Source organism: Anser cygnoides, chromosome 10, assembly GCF_040182565.1.
Source record: "Anser cygnoides isolate HZ-2024a breed goose chromosome 10, Taihu_goose_T2T_genome, whole genome shotgun sequence".
Classification (NCBI taxonomy): Eukaryota; Metazoa; Chordata; class Aves; order Anseriformes; family Anatidae; genus Anser; species Anser cygnoides.
Window position 1 is genome coordinate 9620803 of NC_089882.1, and position 14758 is coordinate 9635560.

Here is a 14758-nt window from a genome sequence, read left to right on the forward strand (position 1 = left end):
CTACTCCTGAAAACCTGCGTGGCACAACTGCTAGTGACTTGAAATCCCAGCTCACCCACTCAGTATTCAGTTAAAGGTTTTGGGGTACACATTGCAAACCCCAAACATATTTACAATTTCTTTCCAGGTGGTAACACTTCCTTATTTAATGATGCATTATTTTCAAATAAGTAAATAATCAATTGAAACAGTTTTCCAGGATGAATCCTGTACTGACCTCTGAGCCCATTCCCTTCTGGGAATATGCCAAGACAACTCTTGCAAAAGTTACAGAATTTCACCCATGTCTGCCAAGAAATTAGACTAGTTGTTGCTGGACCCAGAGACTAAGATTCTACTGCTGGAATTTTGACTGTGTGAACTACTGCAAAAGGGCTCCATGTTTGAACAGAAGCTGGTGAAGCTGCCAATGATAATTTGTTAAATCATATACATTTACTCAGGCTATAATATGCCAAATGCCACCTGTGCGTGTTTGGCAATATGCTTGGCAGATTACTCCAGCACATCTGTCACACACCAGATAATATCAAAGTTTTATTTTGGTTACTAGACTACTGTAGAAGATTACCAGTACCCAAGAATATTCCTGTAATTTATATCAAGCTTTTTCACACTGCTTTAAAAAGTCATTAGAGAACACTGGACACTTAGTTACTGAAACTTGCTGCCAAAAGCATGCAAGCCATAATGAAGGCTTATCCTTCCAAAACGCAGATGAGCTCCTGCAATCTCCTACAATAAAAAAGAAAAAAACAATACAAATCCCACCAAACAACAACCCCCCACCCCGATCCTCAGGCCCAATGGCTTTGGAACAGGATTCAGTACATTCTTTTCTTTTCATATCTACATCAAACGCTGCCTTGTACAGACACTTTATCTTTGATTGTAATACTTGCTAGATAGTCTCTCTATACTTTTCTAAACATGCAGCATCTGCAGAACTTCAAAAAAAATTAGAATTATTAAATACTGATGTCAGATTTCCAGAACAATTAGCTGCTGCCAAATTTGAGATAACAAAAAACGGGTAGGACAAATTTATATTCAATTCACACTATGTCAAAAGAAATCAAGTACATTATGCTGCAGGGCCTGTAATACTTAAATTACTTGTGATATAACATCTGAAATACAACAGACTATTATCAGGGATAGTGAACGGATCACTTATCCCAATTAATATCACAACAACTATCACCCTCTGAATGCAAGCACTTAACACTCCCCTCACCACCACCCCCAAAACCAAACCAAAACAAAAAAACTCCACCACTTACGACAAGCCAAATCAGTAAACCTGCTACCTAAAGGTGGGTGTGAGAACTGGTCGAGGGAGGAAGGAATACGGTTATACAGCCAGAGGTACACAGAGATGAAAGATTCATGTGAGACTTCACAGTGACTAGCAGGATCCAAGTATGGGAACGTCTGTCCCTGCTGCCAGGATCTGCCCTGTTGGTCTCTCCAGGCCAAGAATAAGACTGGGTGCTGATCTTCTCTATTCCAGTCCCACCACCTCCTAGCCAGCTCAGGTGTGCAAATCTGTGTTGTTATTCCTTCAGGTTTAAATGTGCCCCAAGCAGAAACTCCGATGCTCAGGAGTTTCCCCTTGGCTCACAGAGCAGCAGAAAGCAGTGCTCAGAGCAGGTGCTCACCTTTGTTACTGCATGCCAAACCTATGGAAGTTAATCAAAACATTGGACATAGCTCTTTAATGACTCAACAGCCTGACACACTGTAATGGTCTCTTTCCAGTGCTCGCTGAATTAATGGTTTCCACAATCACTGCATGACTCATAAACGTTATCAGCTTGTGTTTCACAGGTAGCCTTCCTAATGTTTTCGTACAGATTGCTGGGAAGTTATAACCCCACTTCATGTTTACAGAAGCCAAGGCACAAGTGAATCAAGAAACTCTGCAGAAGAAGGAAGAACGTAAGGAAAAATTAGAGGGAAGAAAACCCGTATCTCTAAACTGATGCTCCATCCACACTAGCGAGCTATCTCCTCTCTCCTCTGAGCCACAAACAAGCACGGATGGTGAAGAGAAGCAGCTTTTTCCAGACAAGAAGCTGATAACCACAGGGAGACACGATAAACCCGTGGAACGGCTGAAATACCAGCGAAAGGTCATACGGCCCCAAAAACATGTCGCTTCAGGGTTTCCATGAAGTACCTGAAATAACCATAGCAATGGCTTCCACAAAGAGCAACGTTTTGCTGTAATACAGCAACCACCTACATAGAGAGAATGGTTTTAAGGGGAAAAAGGGAATAAAAGGAATACATTTGATCCTAACACAGACACATCCTGCTAGCTGCCAAGGAGGTATTCCTGACAAGTACGAGGGTTAGCAATTTGACAGACAGCAAAGTCATTTTTACTGTAAGAATTAACATAGTACGAGAGGAAACTGTGCAGGCACTCCAGAAACACACCCAATTTAAATACGGAAGGAGAGAATATGTTGCATGGAAGCTGGAGAGGCTGGCACACGATCACCCAGCCTGACAAGTGGAACTGGAGAAAAATACTGCGCTTTTTCAGAAGAGGTCAGCACGATAAGAGATCTCAGGTGCTTCGCCCACAGGACGGGAAGCCTGCACGTTACAGCTTTGTCAGTCCTTCACCTCTGATTGATCTTGACTCATCCAAGGAAGATGCTGATACCACAAAAATGCAACCATTCAAAAAGACGCTGCAAGAATACTGGCAATAAAGTCCTGAAATCATCTGTTCAGTCCCGCGGATGAGGCAGCTGAGGTCTGACAGAGCGATGATTTGTTCTGAAAAGCCGGCCAGCCCCTCCTCGGCTGGCTCCCCTGCCCTGCTACCGCCCTACGGCAAGAGGGGAAAGCAATTTGAGCACGCTGGCAGGCAGCTGTTGTGCACAGACCAGGAGAAATCTGGCTCTATGCACTTAAAAACAGACTGTCCAGGGTTTACCGTGTAGACAATTAAATTTAATAATGGCCCATAGAGAAGGAATATCGAAAGTGGACTTCGGTAATTCTTTGTATCAGATTGCTTTTAAAAACTGCTGACAGATTTTGACCCCTACACATGGTGCCATGCATACCAAACACCACAGAATTTTACAAATCAATGATAGCACAAATCAATAGTACAGAATAAGTTGTTAAAATGGCAATTCATACTCCAAACATATACTTAGATTGCCTCAAGCAAAAGTTAATTTTGAATTAGTATCTCTTCTAGTCACATTAAAAAAACATGAAATATAAAAGCGTGTTTTATACAAATATATGTGACTTGTATCAGTAAAGTATTTCACTGAAAAGGTAAAATATTCTGATAAATAAATTTACATTTAAATTATTTCTGACTACATGTGGTTCAGAAAAAAAGCAAACTGTCAAATGTCCTGCAATGCACTTTCAGCCTACCTAAGCAGTTTATCACAAATATGCTTTGGAGGAAATTAATTAGCTCATTAGGCTTAGTTAATAGTTTGTTTACCATTCCTTTGACATAAGTGACGTTTTAACAGAGAATATTCTACTTCAGAAAACCCCACGTGACAGATTTTAAAGAACACCAAGTACAAGCAACACATACCACTGCAAATTGTAGAATATTTTAAGAGATTACCATTTCTCTGGTAACAATTTAAAATAACCTCTGAAGACTGAGAACCTTACAAAAAGGTACAGCTTCATTGATGCACTGTAATTTTTAAGAACATGTTAAAAGGAATCGCTCCTTTTTAAATCTCTGAAATAAAGCCACAGATGAAGACCTCATTCAGAGGAAACGGACTGTGGTGAATCCATTTTTTTTCCCCGTTGGTATCACGAAATTGTATTTTTTGTTTTAGGATAACTGTTATGTTTTGAGGACTTCAGTTATTTCCTTCTCTAAGTACACTGAGCAAAAGAATCCACTGCTGAGGTAATCAATCACCCCTCCTATTACCAGCTTTCACGTTCGGTTTGGTAAAACGAGGGCCAACTGTGTTTCGAGAATGTGAAGACTGATAAAAAAAAGGAGACAAGATTGATAGCTCTATACAAAATCAAAGTCAGCCCTCTTACCTTTCTGAGACTATTAGTTTGGCAAACTGAGGTCTTTTAATAATTTACACCCCACCCAAGCCTGTTTTTCTCATCAGATTGGCTCCTCCCATTTCCTCTGCAAGCTGCAGCACTTGTTTAGCGTCTTCATTGTTCAGAATGGGATTAAGAAATACTAAGAATAACCTTGTCATTTCCATGCCTTCCTTCTACACTTCTCTCAAAGTATCAATCTGCCATTGATAGGTTTACATCAGAGACACATCACTACTTAGAGATCGTGCTCCTACAACGTGATACAGAATAGGAACATCACATTAGTATTTCTTCTTTAATCTTTTATAAATATTTTCTACACCTTTGCTTTGTGATTTCCTCTTCACTTTGTTCCTTTCAAATTGCAAGTAATGGTTACCGAAGGACTTGAATTAGAATAAAGTAAACCTCTGGTAACGTGTTTAACACTGATACAAGCAGCATGACAACACCCAGCCTGTCCATGGCCGTGGCCAAGGAGCGATGCTGTGCCTGTTCAGTTCTTGACCTGTTTCTTCAATCTGCCCACAATGCTGTCATGCCTGCAGCTACAATAATGGCTCCTAGAGTACGGATACCCATTTACATAGATGGGTAGTTGGAGATCACCGACTCATTTCAGAAAGTCAGCCCAAAGAGTTTGCAGATGCCAGCAGCTCTCCATCAGCACCAACCTGAGCCAGCCCTGTATTCCTGACCTTGAGACGGAAGACTCAACATGCCAACACTCAGAACTGGGTACCGTCCAGTCCTCCCCCATACATTTATTTTTAACTGTCAGAATCAATTTAATATGATATTTTAGAAGGACTTATTGGACATCCCAAACTGATACTCAGTGACAGGTGAGGAATCACACTGGCAAGGAGTGGACTTACTCTCAGCTGATACAAAGGCTTAGAGCACCCAGAGTTAGAAAAGCATATTGCCTTCTGTTCTCCTGGCTCCCTGCAGCCCTGGAAACATAAGTTGTTTTTTTTTTTTATTTTATTACTACTGCCATCCACAGATGAACAAGCAAACCAGTAAGAATTATGTCACAACTCCTATCAGATTCTTCTCTGAGTCACTCTGTGCAACACGACTGCAGAAATCCAGCAGCAAGGTTTGGGACATAACCTACACGACATCATAACACAAAAACCAAGCGAGAGGTGGAAAGGGATAAGCAGCACACCCTCTGCACAGCACAAGAAGACCCTTTCCCAGTCTCTAGGAAGCAGCAGGAGCAAGTAGCAACTCCTCTTGCCAAAGGGCTGGAGTATTTAAGATGCAAGAAAATCTATGCCTTGCTCTGAGCTCTGGGAGAGGCTCCCCACCCATATCCAGCATCTTCTATCCTTTTAAGCAGCAAGGCAAGCAGTGGTGTACTGGGCTAGAAAAAAGGGAACACGCACAAACAGACACACACACACAGAGGGAGGAAGGAGTAGTTCAGAAGATGCTTTGTCTATCTTTTGTTTCCTAACCAAGTGCCAATACACCTCCTCGACTTCTCAAGAAACAAAAAGCTGAATACCGAAAACCTCCTACTCAAATATTGACATCAAAATGTGTGATACTAATTTCTAGTCCTGAGAGGTGTATGGAAAAGAAGAACTGCCTACCTCCCCCCGTCACGTTCTGTAGGAAGTGAGAGAACACTTGAACTTGCATAGCACTTCACGTTTTGTCAGTCCTCTATAAACATTGGCTAGCACCAACCAACATGAGAGCTTCCTAGCACAGTTTATACACAAAACCATCTGACCATTAAAACAAATACAGATTGATACTTCTGAAAATAAATAAATAAGCTTACTGCTCCTTTGGAAAGGTATTATGTTATAGGGCAGAATTTGTAAGCTTAGCTTTTAGCTAAGTTCACACTGCAACAGGACCTCGTGTAGAAAAATTATCAGTGTAAATAGACATGGAGAAATGACACACAGACACAAACACACTACACAAACTGTCTGTGAAATACACTATATATGCCATTTCAAGACTGAACTGCATGCTTGCAGTGTTTCAAGACATTAAAAAATTAAAAAGGAACAAGATCTTCACGTAACTGCTTTACAATGTATATAAAATGATTAAACACAGGTTATGTTCTTTGACATTATTTATAATGTAACGATCCATGTACCATCAATTTAAAAAAAAATTGCCAGGCTTAATCCTGATTTAACCTCACCCTTAATTATTAAAAATAGTTAAGCACTTACCATAATGTGATTGAAATGCCTGTGGTTTTACGACCTGATTACAGTGGTTACACATCACCAAATAGAAATCATCATGAGCCGGGCAAAGACCAAATATTGGCATATCTAAAAACAAAAAGACAAAATGGCATATCTCTCAGCTGCTTACAATTATTGAAGAACAGTTTAATTACAGAGCCATAACACTAGTGTTGAATCATAATTTTAATACATTTGTTTAAAATTTGAAAATGAGAAAAAAGCATATAATGCAATGGATAATTTTGTGCTGGAGTATTACAAAAGCAAAAATCTTCCTACAAAGATAAATGTAAAATAAGCAATTATTTGTAGAAAACACTTATTAGAAATCTGATTTAGGACTTATTATTTTATACCAGATGTAAGAACAGAATAAAAGACTGACTTCAAATGACAGACACAAAATAAGAGGGGATGTTTTATGGATGCTAAAACAGGTTTGGATTTTATTCCAATTTCATTAAATGAGTTCTAAAATGAAGTTTATTTTCTATTTAATTTTTTTTAACCATTTTAGATGAACAGTCATTTACCAGGCAGTATTACATGCCTAATGGTTTTATTTGTTTAACAGTGCATTATAGTCCAGCCATCTGCTGCCAGAGATCTGTGTAACAGCTATATGAGAGAGAAATAGAGAGAGATAACAGTATGTCAGAGCATGTGTGGATTTTGGAGATAACACACATACTTGCAGACTTTTACTAATAAAAAAAAGTTTCTGCAATGTTGCTTTTAAGAATACAGTTTGTTAAGAGTACAGTTTAACATTTAAAACTGCATTCATAGACTACTGAGGCATTATATACAACATTTACTATAAAACTTAAAGGTCTATTGCATTAATACAACTAAATATTATTCACTAGAAGACAAAAAAAGGAAACTGCACACATAACAGTGTATAAATTCATTATTGCCAAAGAGCATGGCTAAGGGATCTACAGCACTATTCAATTGATTAAGACCAATATAAGAAAACTTATTTTCTTCTAAGAACACTCAGTAATCAGTTTATAAGTTAACAGTAAGTTAGAAATTAAGAAAGTTAAATTTATGTACCTCTGTGCTAGAAGTGACCCCAGAGTTCTGTTTTAAAGTCATTAATTTGCTTATGCGCATTTTTAGCGACACGCTACATTTGATTAGAAAAATATGTTTGTTCACAAATGGAAGAGCAATTGTTCAATAACTGGAGTGGGCTGTGTTTTAAGAACGAATGTGACATAACCCAAGGTAAACAACGGCAGCGCAACGCTGTCATCCCTGCAGAGCCCCCCGGACTCCACTTTGTTTCTCGCAGACAAAAGAATGCATCCACACCGAACAGCTCCCAGAACTAAGGGCTCCCTTTGTGATAAGCGTTTTCCTCCAAAAAAAAAAAAAAGTAATTACTTTTCTTTAAAAAAATAAAGAGGTCTCCCAGGTTTTCCAAAAACCTTATTAGCGCTATATTAAAATTAAATACCATACCTGTAATAACAGCTGCAACCAGATTTCACATTTGGGCCCAAATACAATGACCGTGGATGTCTTAAGTGGCTGTGACAGATCACAGCTATGCTTATCTAAATCACAGGCACTTCTTAAGCAATTGTGGTTAAAAAAATTATGAACTGATTTGCACTTCGCTGAGTACCCAGACTTGTATTGTTTTTTCATTTGTACGATATTTTTGCAGAGAAATGGTTCAAGACCTCAGGCACACCTATCTTACTGCCAGCTAGGCAAAACCCCGTGAACAGACCCCAGGAGAAAATGAGATAGGAACAGTAAACTTCTGTTTTTCAATCTCTACTTCCTGTGATTTAACATTAAGCTGGTTAAGGAAAATATATATGTAAAAATGTAACTGTCCTTGGTTAATACTCCATTCAGGAGTTCTTTGGGCACGCCTGCCTGAAAGTTTCCACAAATAGTCCACAGTCACTTCCATTTGACTCCTAATACACCGTGATGAATGGGACAATAACAGTGTACACTGCCTGCTATTTACATTGGTAATAGCACACAGACAGGCTACTACTGTATAATACCTAACGAACTGTAAATGCACGCCCTGTAACCTGTTCCCCTAACCAAGCCTTTTCAGACAACACCGAACTCATGGCCTCTACACCAGCTCGTATAGAAGGCAAGGTGGGGGGAATAAAACCTCTAACCCAAGAAAAGGATTTCCTACTTCAGTGCATCTTGCAAGACAAAGCCCTCCTTGGCATTAGTCACGCTCTCTCTATTCAAGCACCCTCTTATGAATATTTGCTGGAAATACAGAGCTGTAATTTTACACTACAAGTGAAGCAAACTAGCAGACATTGGTGTAAACAAAAGTGTTTTCCCGTTTCAGTTTCAGGATCCCAAGAAATCTGAATCATTTAGAAGCGCTCCCCTATGCCAAGAAGCACTTCTTCAGAATTTTAAAATCAAAGCTCCAAGCGCTAGAAACCAGTGCCAGAACACTTAAATACACAAACTCATAAGAGGTAAGATCAAATTCTAAGAGTAAAACCAGTTGACACAGAAAAAAGGATTTGCTGCACACACAAAATCACAACTGTGATTCCAAAGGAAGTCAGGCACAAGGCTGCAGCCAGACCACGCGAGCCAGTTTCGAAGACCTTCCTCCCCCCAGTGCGCCACGACCACCCACAACTGAGCATCATTTAATGCAGCCAGCGAGGGAGTACCGAAAGGCAACGCAAATCCCTTGTTTTCTCCTACCTGGTAAAATAAACTATAGCTTTTTATTATCAAAGCATTTATTTAAGATAGACGCCAGAAAATCCTTTTGTTAGAGTAACCCGTAGGGCTCCAAGTAAGGGTGGCACCTGCCGATGCTGAGCACTGCACGGATGCACACGGACAGTCCGAAGGGCAAGCGGGCAACAAGGAGCACGAACACCTCCTGGAGATCCGAAGATTAGTTTAACAATTGGTTTGACACTCTAAAGATTGCCATCCAGTCAAGACCGGCTAAGATGACTGGAAAAGAGCTGCGACCCAAATCCACATTGCCCAACCGAGCCTGTCTTAGGCACGTAAGCTCCCACGCTTTTGATGTGCCTCACTTCACTCTAGTCAAGCAGAGCAAGAGCGGGGTTCAGGGAAGTCTTATGTCTGTTTCTGCGCTCCAGTGCAGCAAACACCGACGTGGAGATGCTAGGAGAATGACAAAAGATATTCCGTGCAACTATTAGAGATATACAGCAGAGTTTAACAAAACTTGGAGATGGATGCTCAATGTTTCTGCTCCCCTCACAACCCACCCCTCGTAAAAATTCAGAAGTCTTGCAGCTGATATTCTCCTGTCTAATACTTTATACCTATTTCACTTAATGACATGCAAATTCGCTATTTTAAAAGTCTAATGAAGTTTATAGTATTTCACCAGTATCATTTCAGATGCTCTGTTCCTCCGAGTTGAAAGATTACTTTTTGAAATACTTGGCTGTAAATGTAAAGCCCGTGCCTCTGATGGAAGAGCCTAGCAACCATGATTCATATGTTCCTCTTTCAGAGCTGGCCTCATTTAACTCTCTCCATCTGGGAATGTTTTTCAAGGTCAAACGAGAAACTTAAAGCAAGACCTCAGCCCTTCAATTTATTTTTCATAAACATGGTATTTATATGGTGTCAACACACAAACAGTGTTATAGGAGCTGCTGCTTGCATTAATTCTATTAGCACCGTAAAGAAAAATGACTTCATTTATTTCAGAGGTATTAGACCTCTGAACACTGCGACCTCCAGAATTCATTTAAATGTAACTGAACTACAGTGTTTTGAAAAGAGATATATTTATATGATATATTCCTGTACTCTTCCCCAAGACTAGTACAAGCACGTGCCATAGATACTTCTGAGGTATCTTAACTGCATTATTTGCTGACTACGTAGTAAGGGAAACGCTTTTTATACAGAAAAGGCCAAGTCAGCATGTTTTCTGATGAAAATGGAAAAACAATAATAACAGACAACCTGACATACCCTACGTCAAGTAACAAGGAGCTCAGCATATCTACTCTGAAAGACTTTCATAAACTGAGCTGTCATCTTCTCCTCCGCCACGGCACGCGGAAGCACACGAGGCAGCGAGTAATTTCACCGGGTTTTCAGCATTCTCCTTCAGGATCGTAACACTACAGATGCTCGTCGTCACTAAAAGTACCTGTGTGTGTACTCCCAGTTCTACTACTTAACGTCACAGACAACAGAACAAATAAAACAGACTGAAAACACGCAGTTCGATAACAGGGCAACAGTTTGCATTTATTGAGTCACTAGAATCAGGGAATTCAGTGACTAACACAGCTCCACTGCGTAATTTTTTATTTTTATTTTTTTTAACCCCCCCAAATTTACCCCATTTCCTACAAATCTTGTCCCTTTTTCGATTGGGACCATTGTGCAATGCACCTATCCTAGCAAATAGTAAGACAACATCTGTTCTAGGACTACCATGGACAAAACATCACAAAAAGGTGAGGTTAAAATCTTCTCCAAACCAGCAACCTCTACAGAAAGGCAGCCAAAGGAGCCCAAATCCTGGCTGTTTTCAGGGACCAGAAGGCAGGTTTCCTATTTTGCAGAAGTCTGCTCACCACAACTGAGAAAACAAGGAGAGTGAAAAGTGAAACACAGGAATAGAAAGCAAAAGCTGCTGAGGAGAGAAACGAAAGGGCAAAGATAAACTCTCGGAGTTATGGTAAAAGAACAGAAAGCTTGATGGAAAAAAAAAAAAGTGGCAAGAATACATAAAAGTACTGCATAAATGTTTTCCAGACAGACCGCTGCTAATGCTCAGTTCTTCCCTATCCATTCCCAGCACAAACATCTGCTTAGGAGAACTGTTTTTTCAAAGTCTGTGTCTGATTTACCACAAACACACATGTACTGCTCCCAGAGCAGTAATGCTTGACAAGGAACATTTCACATGCCGATGCCCAACGTGGACAGTAACATGTTTTGACTACGGAGACCTCCACAGCACAGCGTAACGTGCCTTAAGCACAGCCCCAACCCGGTTACACTTCCAGAGTGTTTTCAGCAACTCCGGTTACTATCAGATGCAACCCCATTAAAATGCAATGTGCTAGATTACTAACTTTACACTCAAAACAGCTTTAACTCCCCATTATCTTTACAATTCCCTTGCCACAGAATTTATTTTTCTTTTTACTGGGGCCTGATCCAAATCCACTTTGAGTAAACGTCCCAGCTTTCACCAATCCACTAGGCTTTCCAATAAGATATCAGGGAATTGTTTTGGAGCTACAACGTCCAGAAATTGCAAATATATCCCATTATTCTGAAACGTTGCCGAATCTGAATTGTTTGAATTACTTACTTCATGGATCAAAACTTTTAAGTTCAAATAACGTACACAAAAGCTATCCTGAATACATTTACTCCACACTCGTGTTTTCTCCTCTTGTTAGAACAGAATTAGTCTTGAACAAGCTAAGGTAAAACAATGTGTACAAACATAATTTTTAACTGGACTTAAACGGTAGATCTCTTTCTCTAAAGGCATGCTTTTATTAGAACTTAAGATAACACAATCTATCACTTATGTCTGAAAGAATGTCAAAAAGGGGAGGAAAAAATAATACTAAAATAACTTTTGGCAGGGCAATTCAGACACAGGTGCAGTACCTTAAAACTAGCTGACAACCTGAAGGAAAAAAGTTGGGGTGTCACCTCCCGTAATTTGCTTAGGACACTTGCCCCAGCTACAGTCTCATCCTGTTAAAGCAATAAAACATTTCTATTGTGTTACCCTTTCCAGTTGCGGAGAACATGAATATCAATTTCATATCTGAAAGCAAACAAAAGCTCCCAAGCGACAATTTTTAAAGCTTGTGATTTGGGGAAAGAGGCATGAGGAGGGAGAAGGAAGGCGACTACCACGGCATTTAGGATCACGTGAAACGGACCGCGCCGCACAAGGGCAGATTTCAAACAAGGCTGAGCTTGGTTAAAAAATCAGACTAACGGCTTACACTAAGTCCAAAAAGCCACAATTCTGCCAGGAGATCTGCACAACAGGAGTCAGCGCGATCGGTTGCTGACGTCAGTTGCCAATAAGAGGCAATTTTCAGGTGCAAGGAGGATCTCAGATGTAAACCTGGGGCACTGAGCTTTCTGCTCCAACAGCGCTACAGCAGATCTGTCCCCGGGCTATGCCTCGTCCACACAAAAACTGCAACCGCACGGTAAGTTGTCTTAACTAAAGCTCCATCACTTCACATAGCCCCCTCAATTTAATTCATATGAATGTTAGAAAAGAATGCTAAAAAAACAACAAAAAAAACACCCAACCACGTATTATCTAAGTTAGCATCTCAAAATGTACCTTTCATGAACACATTTAACTTTCTGCAACCACAATATTATTTTCTAACCAATATTTTTTCCAAACCGTTTTCCAGAAACAGACCCAACTACTTATCATTCACGAACACACATCTGTTTTTGTATACTTATCAATGTTAAAATGAAATTAAACTACTGGCAAAGTAGTTTTAACTGGGTACTGCGCTAGATGATGATAATAATAAGAAAGAGTATTCCTAAGGAGATATCATAATCAAAATAAATAAAATTGCATAATATTCAGAGTGCTTGGTGACCAATTATGCAAGGTTTAAATCAAAATAAGAGATACTAGTAAAATATGCATATTTGAGGGTGTGTGTGCAGAGCTCCAAGTAACATACACATACATATTAACAGAGAACATTTTATGAACCATACGTGCAGGCACAACAAATTTGTGCTTGCAAAGAATAAATGCATAATCAAACAAGCTAAACATAAAACTATCCCATTTACATATAGAAACAGTTTAAAACAAAATCAAAAAACCCTAGCCTGCACAACTTACTCTCATGTTGCCTCTGATAAAAAAGAACCTTTTAATACAAAATACAGCAAAACAAATGGACGTTCCCAGCCTCCACACTGCCAAAGCGAAAAGCCAGAAGAAACCTAAGCTGTTTCATTTAGGCTCAAAGGGAAGTGGTGCTACCAAAGTATTTTCTGCAAGGTTACCAACTTTGAAATTCGTTGCCAACTCCGCTCTGTACATCCTTAAGCAGCTTACATTTTTTTTGCACACACAGCTTTCAAAGCGCAGCTATTTGAGGAGACATTTGAAAGGCACAGCTCTTCCTGGGCTCTGAGCACAAGTGTGTGAACTTTGTTTCACCATGCAGTTGCTGACTGATAGGATGAAGGAGGGAACAGCTGAAGTCTTGATTAAATGTTTTCATTGCATTTTCCACTTTGGCAAATGTAGCAATTGCATATGCTTTTATTAAAGTCCTAAGAATACCCAAACCTCAAAGTTTTGGCTCAGAGAAGTGACTTTCACTTGGAGAGAAAAAAAACAGAACCTAGTTTAACCATGCGCAGTAGTGGCATTACGAGATTTGATCAGTCGTAGATCTTTACTAGTATTGCAGTCCTTTATTTCTAAAAGCACAGTCCTTTCTCTCCAGCCTCCTTTTTGAGCACAAGACAGCCTAGTTTTCCAAAGGAATACAAGCTACAATTCTGCAAGGATCAATTAGTGTATGATTTTTTTATTTTGCTTCCCCAGATTTAAGGCAGAATTTTGCACCACGAGACTTGAAAGGGTAAAGGATGACCTACCTTCGACCGCTCGCGTTTTCCACGTACTCAGCCATAGTGCATCCCCTGGACCACCCCCTCCACCTTCCCCTCCAGCATCCTGCGGGCAGCAAAACTCCTCCTCGCATAACCGAGCAGCAAATCCAAACAGCAGCCCTTCTGCGAGGTTACGAACACATGACCGCTGCAACTCTTCCCATAGCCTTTTCTCCCTTGCAGAACGCAACACTGACAATTGTTACCTCCTCCAAGATTTAACGGTCTTGGGATATTCGTACAGCAAGCCCACTGGTAAAAACCAGAGCAGCAATCACCAGCGAGAAGTGTGTCATGCACGCAGGCACCTGCAGCCTAGTGTGCAGCTGGGGGTTCTAATTTTAGGCTGCCAAGATTTGAATGTTCCTGTAATTATATATAAAACACACTAAAGCAGACATCCAAGTATTGAGTTAAATTCTTTGTATGCGAGTTCAGCTACGCGCAATTAATCTTTTAAAAATCTAACACACAACGTATTTTTTAAATTGTTCATTCGAAACTTCAGAACTATTAAACAGTTCTTCAAAGCTGATCCTACAGAATAATAAAAAATTTCAGTGAGCACGTTTCCAGCAGATTGTCTTTAGAAAGACCGATTTATAAATTTCACGGTGAAATACAAGTACCACATTTAAAGCTTTTCAGCAGATAAAAAAGTCTCTCTGTACATATTGTATTGTTAAATTAGGTTTTCATCAGCAATTTGAATGAAGTCAGTCATCTGCAAAAACTATTCCATTTACTCATTAATTAGTTTTCAGAGTGGAGGATATTTT

At 39.8% G+C, this 14758-nt stretch overlaps 1 protein-coding gene across 5 annotated transcripts in view; it reads right to left on the reverse strand.

Moving 5' to 3' along the window:
* ATXN7 (ataxin 7) overlaps positions 1 to 14758 on the reverse strand; it is an 81204-nt gene that overhangs the window by 29081 nt on the left and 37365 nt on the right. For 3 of the 5 annotated variants that reach the window (XM_067003483.1, XM_067003482.1, XM_067003484.1), the window contains one exon: positions 6288 to 6392. The exons of 1 other annotated variant lie outside the window; for it this stretch is intronic. In XM_067003483.1, coding sequence (XP_066859584.1) covers positions 6288 to 6392 — 105 coding nt within the window. Of the gene's footprint in view, positions 1 to 6287; positions 6393 to 13964; positions 14178 to 14758 lie in introns of those variants that run through there. One more of the 5 variants, XM_067003486.1, reaches the window with a different exon arrangement.